At 37.7% G+C, this 17,158-nt stretch overlaps 1 protein-coding gene across 6 annotated transcripts in view; it reads left to right on the top strand.

Annotated features, from left to right (window-relative positions):
• The window catches only part of LOC113237569 (E3 ubiquitin-protein ligase HECW2), a 159,773-nt gene extending 142,621 nt beyond the window's left edge, over nucleotides 1-17,152 (top strand). For all 6 annotated transcript variants that reach the window (XM_026474129.1, XM_026474132.1, XM_026474128.1 and 3 more), the window contains 6 exons: nucleotides 1,125-1,349; nucleotides 2,183-2,449; nucleotides 8,917-9,082; nucleotides 10,949-11,161; nucleotides 13,871-14,037; nucleotides 16,529-17,152. In XM_026474129.1, coding sequence (XP_026329914.1) covers nucleotides 1,125-1,349; nucleotides 2,183-2,449; nucleotides 8,917-9,082; nucleotides 10,949-11,161; nucleotides 13,871-14,037; nucleotides 16,529-16,787 — 1,297 coding nt within the window. In that variant the 3' untranslated portion in view covers nucleotides 16,788-17,152. The remainder of the gene's footprint in view (nucleotides 1-1,124; nucleotides 1,350-2,182; nucleotides 2,450-8,916; nucleotides 9,083-10,948; nucleotides 11,162-13,870; nucleotides 14,038-16,528) is intronic.
• The last annotated feature ends 6 nt before the right edge of the window (nucleotides 17,153-17,158 follow it).

Raw genomic sequence — 17,158 nt, 5'->3', positions numbered from 1 at the left:
CACCTCTTGCAATCCCCGTTAAACAGCTTTTAACATCGAATTGTTCCTTTTAATATTCTCTTACGACACCGCCGTCGTCGTGTCCTAAACCTCCCACTAGCTAATCCCACAGTACCTTCACATAGTTACACTGTTCAAAGCGCTCAAATTGACGAGTGTTTTCAATTAGGCAGCCCCGACAAATCATTAAAATTTTAACAGCTCACGCTCTACAAACTGGGGTACATGTACTTTCACACCCGCTGCTTACTCTAATTACAATAAACAAGGCTGGTTTTGAAGCCATTTGCCAGAATTTACAAATTGGTTCCACATAAGAGCACGCGTGACCTTCACGCGGCCCGAAGCGACGCGGGCACAGGCGCGGTGTAGGTGGAGCGCTGGATTTATCATTGTTTAATGGGCACTTGAAACTGAACCGTTTATGATTCAATTTTATGACTGAGATAAGGAGACTCCCTTTTATGACCGCTTGTAAGGCCAACAAATATCACTCAAGTTATGTCAGCGAGATTACGAGTATCGAATGTATAAGTTCCGATGTTTATAATGATAAAAGATAAAGACGCTCCTCTGGTATCGATTAATCATCACCTTATTTAAGAGCCAGACTCTTGTCGGTGTATCGATTAATAACCAAGATTTATTTATTCGTTCATAAAATTATGTATTGCAATTCCGAGATTTTTTTCAATAAAATGTAAATGCGCATTTGACCTCCATCTCACCTGATGGAAAGTGACGATGAAGTCGACGATGGAGCTTGCACACCTAAATAATGCCTATTCACTCTCGCCTTGAAAAGACCCAAGTTACAGCGTTTAGGGAACAAGTCTGCAGGCAGGGAATTCCAGACGGCTCCCGGTGATGGAAAGGGGAAGGCGGAATTACGGCGGTGTTCAAGGCTGCACCTTTTCACCAATTCACCAATTCCGAGTCACTTATAAGCCTCTTGGCACAGTTGTTAATTGAATCCAAGGTAGCCAGTCGGTATGTAGCAGAGCCATCTCAAAGGTGGCAGCAGTACTCCATACACGACCGAGTATAATATTTGAGATGCTATTTGTACTCTACATGTCTTATAAGAGCTTACTTTCATTTACAATTGTTTCGCATTGTTGCAGCCTGTTCGAGCAGGAAATCATGAGCTACGTGCCAGCTGGCGGGTGCGGGTCTGCGGCGGGGGGTCTGGCAAGTGCGGGAGTGATGTCCTCCCCTGCGGCGTCACCTGCCGCTGCACGCAGCACCCGTGCGCCCGCACCGCAAAGACGCGACTTTGAGGCCAAACTTCGCGCCTTTTACCGTAAACTGGAAAGCAAGGGATACGGACAGGGTCCTGGAAAACTCAAGTGAGATCTTTCTCTAAGAATGTCTGGTGTAAAAGTGCAGTCAATTCCAAAAGAAGCCATTGCGTTCATTACTGACATGAAACGTCGTGATAGCCGCGTTGTTAATACATCATCTTCAGTGCATATTGCAGTGTGAACAACTGTACGCCACAGACGCGACGATTTCACCTTGTGGAGACCAAGGCCTTCATTTATAAGTCTACCTTAAGTTCAATATCGAAATTAAGATCTTATTTAAGCCAAAAATTTTTTCTTAATAAATGTCATTAGAACACACGTCAACGATAACTCTTTCATAAAAATGGAAGTGGCCGAATTTCCAATTATTAATAATTGGAAATTAAAAATTGGAAAGTCACTATGCTCTTTAGCTACGGCTCAAGATCGTTATTAAGTCTTAGTGCAGGGTCTTGGTTGCTTGAGATGGTGATGATCTTATGTGTCGATGATTGTAGTATATTAATACAAGAGATATTTCAGCCAATACTCTCTTAATACTGGACTTACTGGAGCGTATTTAGTAGCAGTAGAGCTCCTAGTGAAAGAGTTCGTCCAGGGAAGTACTGCTACCTTACCTATTTCTGCCGCCAAGCAGTAATGTCAGCATTACTGTGTTCCGGTTTTGAAGGGTAAGGGTGCTGGTGAAATTACAGGCACATGGGACTTGTCAACTTATGTCTCAGGGCGATGGGCGCAGTGGTAGTGCCCCAGATCGTTGCATCAGTCAGATTATTGCAATTTAAAGCTTCGAGTGCTCTGAATGTGTTGGGGAATCTACACACTTGTCTTCAATTTCTTAACCTCCAAAACTTAAAAAATACTTCCTTTTCCAGATTACACATTCGTCGTGAACATCTTCTAGAGGACGCTTTCAGACGAATTATGTCTTGTAGCAAGAAGGAACTGCAAAAAGGCAAATTATGCGTATTGTGGGACGGGGAGGAAGGCTTGGACTACGGCGGGCCGAGTCGAGAGTTCTTTTTCCTCCTCTCCAGGGAGCTATTCAACCCTTACTACGGACTTTTCGAGTACTCAGCCAATGACACTTATACTGTTCACGTGTCCCCAATGTCTGCTTTCGTCGATAACCATCATGAATGGTGAGTGCTGTTCATTTTTAAAATCATCTAAATATTCCATTGGTGTCAGTTACAGGTTTTACGTTATTATAGTGTTATTAACCCATATATCTGGCGACTATCGAGTTATTTTTGTGACTTCGATACCTCGTACTACGACATTGCTATCGTTAAAACAAACAAGTTATGATATGACCTTGAAAAATTTGGTTTTATTCTCGTGCAACAGGTGGTGTACAATTCGTTTTGAGCAAATTTCTAAAATTACTTTATTTCAAATACAATGGTATAATAAAACCTAAACAAACACGTGAAATGAGTCTGTGATTCAGTTATAGAGGACTTAGATGTACATAGACCTTGCTGATATTTTACCACTACCCGTAATGGTTATAAGGACATATTAATAATCTCAGTATAGAGTACTAAAAAAACCGACCTCAAAAGTGCGTGGAATTACATCTATTTGCCAAGTTTCATTGAAATCGGTTCCAGGATTCATCCTCTACAATTTTCTCTTTCCAACAAAAAAAAATCGTCAAAATGGGTTCTGAAATGCCGGAGTTATCGCGTAACATACATACAATAAAAAAGATAAATATCGAATTGAGAACCTCCTCCATTTTTTTTAAGTCTGTTAAAAAACTTACATACACTTGTATAAAAACGGTACTTAAAATGCAATTAAAAAGTTCTTAGATTTTTGCGATTGTTACACATTGCAAATATAACTATTTTTCGGACTGAGAGTCATCCGTGATCTGTAAAAAGCCGGAAAAAAATATAAAACACAATTTAATATTATTAAATTTTTTGTTAATGTTATAAAGCTCTTGCAAGGAAATAAAATTAATATAATATAAAATTAACATAAAATTAAATTAATATATATATGATAATAATTTTTGATCATAATACGTACAATTTTTCAAAAAAAAAAAATTATAATTTTTTAACAAAATTCTCCTTGCTTTGGCGTTATTCTTTTAACAGTAACAATGTTTGTATCGATTACCTGCGAGACAGGCTTTGCCTAATGCAGGAATCGTAGGAAATTCTCTGTATGCGATATACGCTACAATTGAGTTGTGTTACCTGGTTCTTTGTCGTAACTAAATTGTAATGTACCTGCACAAGTTCATTTGTAAAATAAATTATTTTGTATTTTGTATATAATAAGCCTCATCTAGCGTAAGCAGCGGGCGTAGTCTGCGAGTACATCTGTGGTAGCACTTATAGTTGGCACCTGAGACCGTATTGTTTAGATATTTGAATGACACTAAAACTTTAATAGTTGAACCTTATATATATTTAAAAAAATAGTTTCTCTGTTTTCATGCGTTTCATGCACAATTGATGTTACTCAGTTAAATTTTGAAATAAAGAATCAATTCCCTAAACGTTAAAAATATGATCTAACTCTTAGGCACTATTGGTTGACGAGAACAAGCAATCTGCAGGCAACGGCGGTCAGTAGCGGTTGGGTGACCGCTACTGATCGCCGTTGCCTGCACGCAAGAATCATCCTTAAGGTTATAACGCGTCGACTTTGCTAATAGTACTGTCAGTACTCACTTTTGTTTTCTTTTGTTATAACTTGTCGAGCGTCTATAAATTTGTCCCAATCATGTTATGATATCCTGTTACAATGTATATGATTAGTTTCTCTATTGATAAATAAATAAATAACATAAATTATAAGCAATGACACATCAATATATTATAACTTATAACGCTAGTTCGTTAGGCGGATACAGTCGAGTACAGAGTTTTCTATGCGATACAAGGCAGACAGCCATGGTCGGTAAAGGTAACAAATATCTATTTACAATAACTAGTTACTAGCAGTAGAGCTCCTTGTGAAAGAGTTCGTCCAGGGAAGTACTGCCATCTTACCTATTTCTGCCGCCAAGCATTAATATCAGCGTTACTCTGTCCCAGTTTTGAAGGGCAAGGGTGCTGGTAAAATTACAAGCACATGGGACTTGTCAACTTATATCTCAGAGCGACTGGCGAGTAGCAGTGCGCCTCAGATCTTTGCGAGCTTAAAGCTCTGAGCGACTCTGCAACTGTTATGGACAGGCTTTTAGCTTGTAGTGTAGCTTACCATTAAGCGCGCGACTTGTCCGTCCCGTCACTTGATGTTATAAAAATACATAAATGCAACGTTAAGAAAGTTTCGCACTCAACGTGTTAACGCATACGTCCACGTCAATGGCGAATCGGCTGAAAGCGAAAAGTGTGGTTAAACATTAATCCCCTCAAGCCAATTCCGCGTAGATAAGTGTGGTGTCTCCCTTAAGCAACACTCAGCATACAGTTCATATGATTTGATTTGTTAGTGGGATTAAGTATACGTCGAAGCTTGTTGCGTACAATACGTGCTAAGTACCCCTTACTCTGTGTTAGCCTGTTGCTGAGTGTTCCTTCTTTACACTGTGTACATCGTAGCTTGTTGCATATATAAGCGCCCGGTACGCTCACTTTTGTTTATGACTGTACACACCAATTACGAGCAGGAACCAATTAACAAATTCTCAGTTTCCTAGCTTATAAAGAGATCAATTATTAGAACAACAAATAACACTTATGTAGTAACTAATAGCACAATTAGTTTTGCTATGTGCTTATTTACTTGTTATTCCTATTATGTGCTTAACTTATTACCTTATTGTGTTATTAGGTTATTACACGTTGTGAAGCTTTAATGGACTGCTTCTTTATTGGACTTAAGTGTACACGTACTTACTTTACGTACGTATTTAGTTCGCAAAGAAATTTTGTCGTTTTACGTTGCTAGGTACGAAAATTGACGTACCTTTTGCGTAATTGTAAACTTGCTACGTATAGCAACTATGAAAAAATAGTACTTATGGAAAAACTAAATTTTCTAAGCACCAATTTAGAAAAGTTAGATTCACATTTTCACTGCTATGGAGTGGAATTCCCTGGGTGCAGACTTGTTCCTTGAACGTTATAACTTAGACCTTTTCAAAGTAAATAGGCATTATTTAGGTGTACATGTTCCATCGTCGACCTCATCGTCACTTTCTATCAGGAGACATAGAGCTCAAATGCGCACTTACACTTTTATAAACAAAAAAAAAATTGTGTCTTTATAGAGTAAGGTGGCGTTCCGTAGTCTCTGCGTACCCCTGCTTTGGCAGGAAAGCGTGATGTATGATAGAACGGCAGTTCCATTATACATAACATTAATTTCTTTTTGATTTGCTTCATGTGTTTCGACTATATTTTGTTTGTATGGAAAGTCAAATTTATTTTAAAATTGAAATGAAAACTTATTTTTTCGTTCTCAATCGCGTATATTTGTATTCTTTTTTTTTCAAACAAGTCAACGTTTCGGGCTCTTTACAGCCACTCAGCCGTGACCATAGAACCAGTAAAAGGCCCGTTACGTTGGTTTGTTTGAATAAACAAACATACGCAATTTAGATCCGAAAAACGTTTCATTTCACTTTTTCTTTTTCAAAAGTCGTTGAAAAACAGATGTTTCTTTCAAGCATTAGAATGCCGTGTTATTTAATATCGTGAAAAAGAAGCATGTTAATAAAATAATCGTTCAGAAAAGTCTATAAGAGTACAATATTAAAATTTTTATGATTACTCAAATTGATTGTACGAAATAAATGTAACCAACCCTTTATTCGTCAATAACAACTTTTTTTTAGTCTTCGGAATTTGAAAATTTCTCCACTATCCAAAAATACGGCCTACTAAATAAAAACAAAGTGTACATATTTACACTATCCTATCTGTACATGTTTGAACTGGAAACAAAAACAAATGACCAAGCTCTACATTTAGACCTGTACATGTTTATAATTATATACTTTTTAGTAGCACCCTATTGATTTTCCCCACCTTTTTAGTGTCAACAATGCATGATCCAGAAGCCTATAAGCCCGAGTAACGGCGGGGTATGGAGCCACCCTTATAAGTAACAATGGATGTAACGGTAGCTTGTCCCTTTCGAGGTGACGAGAAGTCATTTTGTTTATTAAGGCTCGATTTAGATGACAAAAATTTACTGGTACTCTGTTCAGATGACCGCCGTGCACTGCCTCTCGTCATCAGAACGATCTAACGCGCGTCAAGACGTTTTTTTTTAATTTATAATATGAAGTGACCTGATGCTGTCCATAACACTTGCAGTGCCACTCAAAGCTTAAATCCGCAAAGATCTGTGGGTCACTGCCTCTGCGCCCGTCATCCTGAGACATAAGTTGACAAGTCCCATGTGCGTATAATTTCACCAGCACCCTTATTACCTTATTATTTATTATTATTATTATTTATATTTATTTATATAAATATGTAGATAGGATCTTTATGGCAGGTCCGTTATAGTTAGTGGTAAGCATAATATTTTTTGAGTTAACATGGTGTCCTTCAAGAGAAGCGAGAATAAAACTGTTTCTTGCCGGAAACGCTTAAATGACGCATCTGGTGCTACTGGTGTCCTTTGATGACTATGTTCACTAATCTGCCATCAAAGAGCCTTTCTACTCGTTAGCCCTCCAGAATAAATTCAAATCACAAAGCGACATCAATAATTATAACATTTTTGTAAAAAAAACTGTCCTCAAAAGTTTGTGGAATTATATAATTATATCTATTTGCAAGTTTCATTGAAATCGGTTACCGGAAAATGCGCGAAATCGGATTCATCCCCTAGTTTGCCACCCTTAGAGTTCGAATATTTCTTTCCAATTTCAATGGGACAAATACTGATGTACCCTCTTTCCAACAAAAAAGAATCATCAAAATCTGTTTACAAATTATCTGTTTAGAATTATCGCGTAACATATATACAAAAAGATATATACAGTCGAATCGTGGACCAGCACCTTTTTGGAGTCGATTTAAATAATTTCTAAACATTAATAAGACGATGCGTATTATCCATTTCAAAGTAGCATTTATCCACGTGAAGGTATAGGTTGGTCCTGCCCATGACCAGGAAACACGCGGCACTAAAAGAAATAACAAAATTTAAGTAGAAAAACGTGGCACAGAAATTCAATCTCAAGTTACAAAAATTACGACAAATAGAATATCAGATTCCCACTATAAAAATATTATATCACCAACTTATTAGCGCAGTCGACGTCTGAGCACCTTTACATTAGATATAACCAAGAAAATATTGAATAGAATTTAATTTACTGCACATAAAAGTTGGTATTAACGTCGGTAAATACGAACACAGCTGCGTTTTTTTGTGCGTGCGCGACCGTCGAAACAGTCGAAAATATTTTGTAACTCTATCTCTTTGCTAGTGGTGTGTGACGTTCTTTATTATCGCTATGTTGTCCGAGAGTACATAACTAAAAATATAATTGTATTTAGAATAATGCTTTACCGATTTTGCTTCTCAAGTTTAAAGTTTTGTGTTTTTTATTCTTAATTTTGCATAATTATATTTTGTAAAGAAAGCGAGACACGACTATCAAAAGAAGCAGTCATTTCTTCTCTTGAGCATCAGCATAGAAACTGATTGCGGTTTAGTACTTTTATCACCTGGCTTGTTAATAGTGTAACATTAGATGGTGCAAAACTCAAAATCAAAATGCAAAGGGGTTCCAACATAAAAAGGCTTTGACTCGTGAAAGGTAACCGAAGTGTATAGAGACACTATGATAATCATTTATTCCATGGGTAAAATTAAATTACACCCGAAAACGTCATTTTTTAAGCTCATTCACTGTGCTGAGTGCCCTGAGTAGAACGAGCAAGAATTTCTTTTCAAATAAACTTAAATGCTACGGAATAATACACTTTGAATCAAATTTGTATGGAATTTACAGCCATGTCGTTTATCCATACATCTTTACCTAACAAGTAGTCTTCAATTTATATATAAATATACTTTTAAAGTAAGTTTTAAATTTAGGAAATTATAATCTAAATATATGCTCCGGAATCTTATTGTAACAACGTATGCAGTTCCCCATAATAGAATCGTTTACCTCAGGTCTAACGAAATCTACGAAAACAATTAACAAATGAAACAACGACAAAGTTAATTGTATGAAGGCCGCAGTTTGAAACGTTTGCCGGGGCCCCGATATGGTGTTTGTACACCAATGCCAACCCAGAACTGAATTTGTAGTATACTTATTTAGTATATAAGTAAGTATGTTAGCAGCAGTAAGTACTGCCACTTTACCAATTTCTACCGCCAAACAGTAATATCAGCATTACTGTGTTCCGGTTTTGAAGGGTGGTTGCTGGTGAAATTACAGGCACGTGGGACTTGTCAACTTATGTCTCAGGGTGACGGGCGCAGTGGCAGTGCCCCTCAGATTTTTGCGATTTAAAGCTCTGAGTGGCACTGCAACTGTTACCACAGGCGTGTAGCTTACCATCAGGCGCATGACTTGTTCGTCCCGTCACTTGATATTATAATTTTAAAAAAAAATGTTATTTTGGCAAATAATTTATCCAAAATGCTTCCTTTCTTTCAGGTTCCGTTTCTCGGGTCGCGTATTAGGCCTGGCGCTAGTTCACGGCTACCTGCTCGAAGCATGGTTCACCCGCGCCCTCTACCGTGCCTTACTGAGACTGCCGCCCGCTCTCGAGGACGTCGACGCCCTTGATGCTCAATTCGCTGCTTCGCTACGATGGTTGCAGGTATGTGTTGTGGCTTATATATTTTAAACGGTTTCAATAAAATTGTTTTATTTTCGTCGTCTCCGCTTTTGGGATGTACAGTGATTTAGTATCATATTAATAAATATTTAGATAGCTTTCTGATTTTTGGCGTTTCAATCGTTTTTGTAATTTCTGAGAATAAACATTGAAGAAACCTGTTGTAAAATTTTCTCCGAAACCATTTAGAATTGGCCTATATGAAAGGACAGGATAGTAGGTTGACATCTTGATATGAAAATCATGAGTTTGGTTTAAATTAAGTTAGGTTGCTAACGCCATCTAGTTTGCATCACACAAAACTAGCGTTGTGCTCTACATTTGGATGAACTGCGTTTATTTTTGTACGAATTCTCCGGAAACTAGTGATCCCCTACGGATTGTGTTACACGCAATATGTTCCACATTCAGATTTACGACGATTGTCAATGGAATGGAAGTAAAGAAGTTACGGTCCTTCACAAAGTATTTAAAGCTTTTTAAACTTATTTCAACCGAACTACAGCTGGCCAAAGGCGTTCTTATTTGCCACAGGTTTTATGCCATCAATTCACGACACGTAAAAAAATTATACTACTTTCTGAAAGAGCAGCTGTTTCAACAGTTTGTAGCAATTTTTTTAACGACATTAGCGGCCCAGCGGTTTATACTCTGGGCGCTGGATGAGGAGGCCCCGGGTTAGATTACTGGTAGGACTCATTTGGGAAATTAACTTTTCTAAAGTGGCTCTGGTCTGGAGTACCCCAGAGTGAATTCCGTTGCTATAGCACTGATAGTACAGGGAATCCCTAGTTTGACACCAGGCGTTGGGTATAATTATCTGGGACATGACATAATTATTTTTACAATATCGTCAACCCGCATACATGTTACTGTTAGGCTCCTACAAGGAAAAAAAAGGACTTCATCTTCAACTTCACCTTCTCACGTCCCCAACGTGTTGCAACGACTTAACATTCTAAACAAATGTTACTAAGAAATTGAAGTAGCAGAAAAGCTCCTTGTGAAAGAGTTCGTCCAGGGAAATACTGCCACCTAACCTATTCGTGCAGCAAACCAGCAATGTGAGCATTACTGCGTTCCGGTTTTGAAGGGTAAGAGTGCTGGTGAAATTACAAGCACATGAGACTTGTCAACTTATGTCTCAGGGGTACGGGCGCATTTTCGATTTAAAACTCTGAGTGACAGTCTAACTGCTATCCATAGGGATAGGCGTGTCGCTTGCCACCAGGCGCACGACTATTTCGTCCCGTCTCTTGGTTTAAAAAAAAAATGCTGAACTGCCACTCTGAGGTGCGGGTTTGATTCCCGGGCTGGGAGAAATATTTGTTTGCATTTATTTCTCTCGTGAGTTTAGGTGTAAATTGTGGTTGTCTATTTGTGTGTCCATGGCGCAGTGGCAGTCTCTGAGCGGCACTGTAACTGTTATGAACAGGTGTGTCGCTTAAGACCAGGCGTACGAGTAGCTCGTCATTTCTTTTGTGTTTTTTTATTCATAAATAGGCTATACTACTAATTCTTATAACTGATTCGTAAAGAGTATATTCGTTTGAGTCAGAATCTTACCTTGATGTAACACAGTTTCGATTAGTACGAAAGGTAAAGAACATTTTTGTCAATATCAAAAACTAGTACAAAGTCAATGGTTAAACTGCTATATTTTCTTAAACTATTACATAAGTGGGATTGTAAACATTTGATGAAAACAAATTATTATTATTATTGAAAAATAAAACATCAAGTTTCCGTCACCGGAATTCGAACTGTCAACTCTTAATGTACCAACAACAGTTCTACAACAGCGTACCAAATTTGATTACTTATTTATACTATTTTGTCCCTCCACAGAGCGCTTGTAGCGTGTCATCACTGGAACTAACATTCGCGGTGTCAGAACGCCTGGCCGACGGGCGGGTGCTGGAGCGCGAACTGCGCCCAGGCGGCCGCGATTTGCCCGTCACCGATCGCAACAAAAAGGACTATCTAGAACGACTGGTTCGCTGGCGCGTCGAGCGTGGCGTCGCCGACCAGACGGAATGGCTGGTTAGAGGGTTTCACGAGGTACTTTACTCTCCATATCTTTTGATAATAATAATAATAATAATAAAACCGAGAAACGCCGGAAGTCTCTCGACCTGGCGCACGAGATCACCGACATGTGGGATATGGACTCCACTGAAATAATACCAATTGTTTTATCCTCAAATGGGTTAATTCCAGTCACCCTAACAGCTTGAGGCGGTTGGATTTGTGTGGCGTGTCGCTTCCAGCAAAAATGCACAAGGCTGGATACGGCACGTATTATTCGCCGGTTCTTGAATCTGAGTCCCTGACCCCGGCCGACTGTGCCATTGCCGGGAAATACCGGCTCTCCCATTTAAATTCAAAATTAATATTTTAGGCCTTCGGAGAGGCGAGTGTCTAAAATAGATACAATAATAATAAGCACATTTACAATAAAAAGTTTTTAAGTATTTGGTTCAATTAATACAACGTTTAACTGCTTTGTGCACCATCAACTGCCCTCCATCTATAACTCCGTAATAATTTGTAAGGTTGCCTGAAAGAAGTCGCTGTCTAGCGATTAGTACCTTTAACTATGTTTTGCATTGTCACTGTTTTTATTTTGTGTGCAATAAAACTTATTATATTCTATTCTGTACAAAGATCGAACACTAAGGAAAATTCGATCTGACCGGAAACTAGGGCCACTGCTTCACCAATCCAATTACAGATCGAGTCAGCTGACTTTAACAATTTCTCTTAGTCTTTGTTACAGATTCTTGTGTTGGATTTTTTCGAGTTATTGAGAAGCTTCAAATGTCTCCCACAGATGTCGCTTACTAAGATAAAAGCCGAAAAAAACCAATACAAATAAATTAAGTACCTGTCAGTTCGAAAAAATTTGTCTTTTTAAGTTTATATTGAATGTCACGAAGTTTTATTACCTTGAGACATACAAAACTACCTACAAAAACAGAAGAAACTATAAAAGAAAATAGAAAAGTTCGTTAGGTCAGCCGGTTCGTTCCGTGACTTAGTTGGCACAGCGTCTGCTAGACGACTTCGGTTCAAGAATCTGGCCGGATCGAATGAATTTTTTCTAAGTGTTCTATCTTTGTAATTAATAATTATAACAAACTAGTGGAGCAATTTCACACACATTCAATAAAAACTTGAGAATTACAATGATTAAAGCGACATCCCTAGTCAGCGATGGTACTTGTAAACGTACCTCTCTGAGTGAAGAAATAAATTTCTCACAGATGGCGCTGCGGCAAAAAGTCGTTAAAAACCAAAAAACAAAGATCTGCATCACTACATAGAAAGATTCGTAAGGTCCTCTGGTTCGTTCCGTGACTTAGTGCGCCTAGCGTCTGCCACGATTTGCTAGAAGACGTCGGTTTGAAACCCGCCGGATCGAAGGAATTTTTTTAAAGTGAAGTTCGATCTTTGTATTAGTAATTATAACTATTTACTACCGAGTTTTTAGGTTTTCGCGATTGTTACACATAGGAAATGAAACTATTTTTCCGGATTTAAATCGCGTATATTTGTTTTTTCAAACAAACCAACGTTTCGGGCCCTTTACAGGCCCCATGGTCACGATTGACTGAGGTGGTAACGTCATCAATCAGTTCTACCTAATATTAATGCAAAGCACCCTATTTTTTGCTATAGTTACAAAAGTTATTAATTAAATTAATTAATTAATTTAATTAATTAATTTTGAATATTCCAAAGAACATTCCAATTTACGCTACATATGTTTTACAAATTATTTTATTTTAACAATGTGAATTTTTATTAAATTAAATTTGTTATTATTTAATAATGTTAAATTAGATTAAATTGAAACGTAATTTGTTTGAAAAACAAATATACGCAAATTAAAACGGAAAAAATAGTTTCATTAATTATTTGCTACATAATCAAAACACTTGGATACTTGGGCACTAACTAGATCTATAGGGGTATGACAAACTGGTATGGTCCTTTACGGGACAAAGACCTGTCTTTTGACGACCGAGTGGCCTAACTCGGTTTGTACTGCAAGCGCTGGATGAGGAGGTCCTGAGTTCGGTTCCCGGTAGGATCAATTTGTAAAATGACCTTTCGTGTTCTAAATAGTGTCCCGTAGTGAATTCCGTTAAAATATTAAGTATAGAAATTTTGCTAGTTTGAGATCAGGTGTGGTTGTCTAGCACATTGTTATTTAAGAATAAGGTTTGCCTAGATCCTAAAATTCTAGGGGTTTCTGCTTAGTCGCTCGTTACAACACCTAGGATAGTGATTCAATTTTCAATTTAAAACCGTTAGCGAAAAACAATGCACTAATATTATTACCGTCAAGTATGTATAATTGCAAAATATTTGCTTTTTATACAACTTTTTATAATAATTGTGTGTCATGCGCATGCGTCGCGACAACCTCGTCTTACCACTTGCGTGGAAAATAAACGAAGCCCATGTAAATAAATAATAAAAGAAGCACACTCATGGCTCCGCACTAGGGAAACCCTGAGTCGCGGGTGCCATGGATGCACACATAGATAACCACAAATTACATCCAAGCACACGAGAGAAAGAAATCTAAGCCATACAAATATTTCTCCCGGTCCGGGAATCGAACCTGGGACCTCCGCATGGCAGATCAGAATGGTGACCGTTCGACTACAGAAGCAATTCAAACAACAACACCACCACCACATAAAATATAACAGTAATAAATGTATACGTTATAAATAAAGAACATTCTCATGTGCTCAGGTAGTAGATCCCCGCCTAGTGGCGGCGTTCGACGCGCGGGAGTTGGAACTGGTGATCGCAGGCGCACCCGAACTTGACGTAAACGACTGGAGAGCAAATACGGAGTACCGCGGTGGCTACCACGACCACCATCCCGTCATCATTTGGTTCTGGCAGGCTATCGACCGGTAAATACCTTTGTTCTATTATGTATAATATACAGTGTGCGCATCATATTTTGGTCGGATATTTCGATACGTCCAATGTACTTTATTTTTTGTCAATTTCTGTTTTTTGTAAACAGCCATGTTTATTTACTAATATTATGCTCCCCGTTGTTGTTGTTGCTACTAAGTTGTAGTTACAAAAGATCGAAAGCATCAGCACAGCTACACTGATAATTTAGTTGCAGGGTAAGATACAATGATTGTACTCGATTTTACCTGCCCTGATTGACACGCCAAATGATAAAAACAAAAATAGAAATAGAGTTGTCTCACAGGATCCATTTCGTCTGACTCACTCAGTAGATCATCAATGTAAATTATTTTCTTTTAATCAAGGATTTTATAACAGAAAAATGATGGAAGACCAACTATTGATGAAATTTTGTGTACTGGGTAAATTTTCAGGTAAGTTTTTTGTACTCAATTTTGGTGACAATTTCTTTTTATTTAAATATTTATAGAATATCATCATGAAGTATTATTTAATATTCGAGTGTGGTAACCTGAAACATTCTTTAATATTTCGCGATGATACATTCGAGTAATTAAATAATAAAAATTGTCACCAAAATTGAGTACCAAAAACTTACCTGAAAATTACTGTACTCAAATTAATAGTAAAAAATCCTTGATGTTTTTTTTAGTGGTTCCTTTTCAGTGAATTCACTGCGAACTGAACCAAATACATAGTAGCTATCAGTTTGTTATCTTTAATTAGAAATTCCCTACAGAGCGATATCGTATCTATTTTTATCTATCAACCTATATGTAACAGCTGAACTTTCAGCTGGAATAGTTTATCAAGGACAAGTTTAATAACATTTGTCATTATCGGCCGATTAAAAAAATTCTTAAATTTCCGTCCCAAGGATGCCTAGAAGAAATTGTTACTTGCAATAATTTTGGCTTACTCTGTTACACTTACATTACTTTTCCTCGTAAATATTAGTCTAATATTTATGTGCAATAAAGAATATTTCATTCATTCATTTAAATTTTTTCTGTAATGAAATCTGAAATTTTACTTGCGCTTGTGACCGCTAGGGGCGCTGTATGTGTTGTTATGTCATTTTCATGAATATTCACATTTTATTTTAACTTGAATAACGTACAAAAGTAAAAATCGCCGCGGTGTTGTTGGTTTGCCGGATTTAGCATTAATAATTTTCAACTCCTAATCACCTGGAAAAAAATGTTATTTAGCGCAGAGGCCGTCTGTTGTACAATGTTCGATATACGAGTATTTCATTCATTCATTTTCATTATATTAAGATTTTGTATGTAACTACTGATTGAAATTGAAACTATTTTTTCGGATCTAAACCGCGTACATTTCCTTTTTTTTTAAACAATGCAACGTTCGGGGCTCGATTTAGAGTCGAAAAAGTAGTATTTGTGTGATAAATAAACTGTGCGGTCTTGGCCTTTAAAAGTGTTAACTGTAGCAATTGAGACAATAGAATGTTGTTAGCGAGTTACAAGGGCACTTCCTGCATTATTCGCTGAACTTCGGTAACCGAACATTTGCGTTATTAAAAAATGTAATTAAACATCCTCATGAACACAAACAAACTATTCAAATAATTTATGACTTTACATGCAATATAAATGTATAAATAATTTAAGTATATGGTCTAGTAATAATAATAATGGTATAGTCCACACTTACACATAAGTTAAAAAAAGCAAGTGAAGAAACTTTGATGGATCAGTATTTGGCATATAGATTTTAAGACTTTCGTGGTTATTCACTAAATGATTACCACTAATATCATGTTTCTTACCATGGTATGACTTTAGGAACGGTTGCACGCTGGTCACGGGTTGGAGCGTGCAACCGTTCCGTAATATCGGGAAAATAAAAAGAAGTCATACCGTGGTAAGAAACCTGATATTGGTGATAATCATTCAGTGTTTGGTACTTTGTGGGTGCTAGATGTTCCGGGTCCGGTACTCTGTAGACCTAATCTGGAAAACGAACGGAGTTAATTTTGTAGTTCTGGTACTCATAATACAGGACATTGTAGCCTTTTTTTTGTAATATTAACGGATGGGACGAACAAGTCGCAAGCTACATGCCTGTCCATAACAGTTGCAGTGCCACTCAGAGCCTTAAAAATTGCAAAGATCGGAGAGGCACTGACAAGTCCCATGTGCCTGTAATTTCACCAGTACCCTTACCCTTAACAAAACTTAACTTAAACCGAAACACAGTAATGCAAAAATTACTGCTTGTCGGCAGAAATAGGTAAGGAAACACTACCCTGGATGAACTCTTTCACAAGGAGCTCTACTGCTTATCGAGTTCTTAGGTCTACTGCTACTAAAAAAAATGAAACCAGTCTCATAATATTCATCAAAATTGGTGTAGTTGTTTGGCCCATTATTATTGTAGTAATGAAAACATTTTTTGTATACGACTCCTGTATTAATTTTTTTTTTCTCTCAACAGTTTCACGAATGAACAAAGACTGCGCCTTGTACAATTCGTGACGGGGACATCGTCGATTCCCTACGAAGGTTTTTCAGCGCTGCGCGGCTCCACCGGCCCACGACGCTTCTGCATCGAACGCTGGGGCCGGGTTGAGTCCTTACCACGAGCCCACACTTGCTTCAACCGCCTTGATCTACCCCCTTACCCCACTCCACAGCTTTTATACGAAAAGTTATTACTTGCTGTGGAAGAAACCAATACCTTCGGCATTGAGTGAATTATCTGCTATTCAGCTTCGGAACGCAATTTAGATCACGAGAAACTTTTGTATTTTGTACATAGTTAAATGTGATGCTATTCTAGAGTCGACCATACGCGGTATTTATTTAAGAACGTAAACTCGTATGACGAAATATTTAAAGAACTGATATTGTAACCGAGATAGCGAGCAGTGGGCGAGTCGTCCCAGAAGTTCGACGGCCGCATGTTTTTCAATCGAGCTATAATTATCGATATTAATTGCAACCATTGTTGTCGTTGTAAATAATAGTCAATTGATAGCTTAGGGTTAAGCCCCATTGGTCAGTACGCGTCATTTCGTCCTTTTGATAACTACATTGCTGCGAAATCAGTAAACAAATGTGTGAA

The sequence above is a fragment of the Hyposmocoma kahamanoa genome, unplaced genomic scaffold (genome assembly GCF_003589595.1).
Source record: "Hyposmocoma kahamanoa isolate Upper Pololo Valley unplaced genomic scaffold, ASM358959v1 93, whole genome shotgun sequence".
NCBI classification, from domain to species: Eukaryota; Metazoa; Arthropoda; class Insecta; order Lepidoptera; family Cosmopterigidae; genus Hyposmocoma; species Hyposmocoma kahamanoa.
This window is presented reverse-complemented; position numbering and strand designations above follow the sequence as displayed.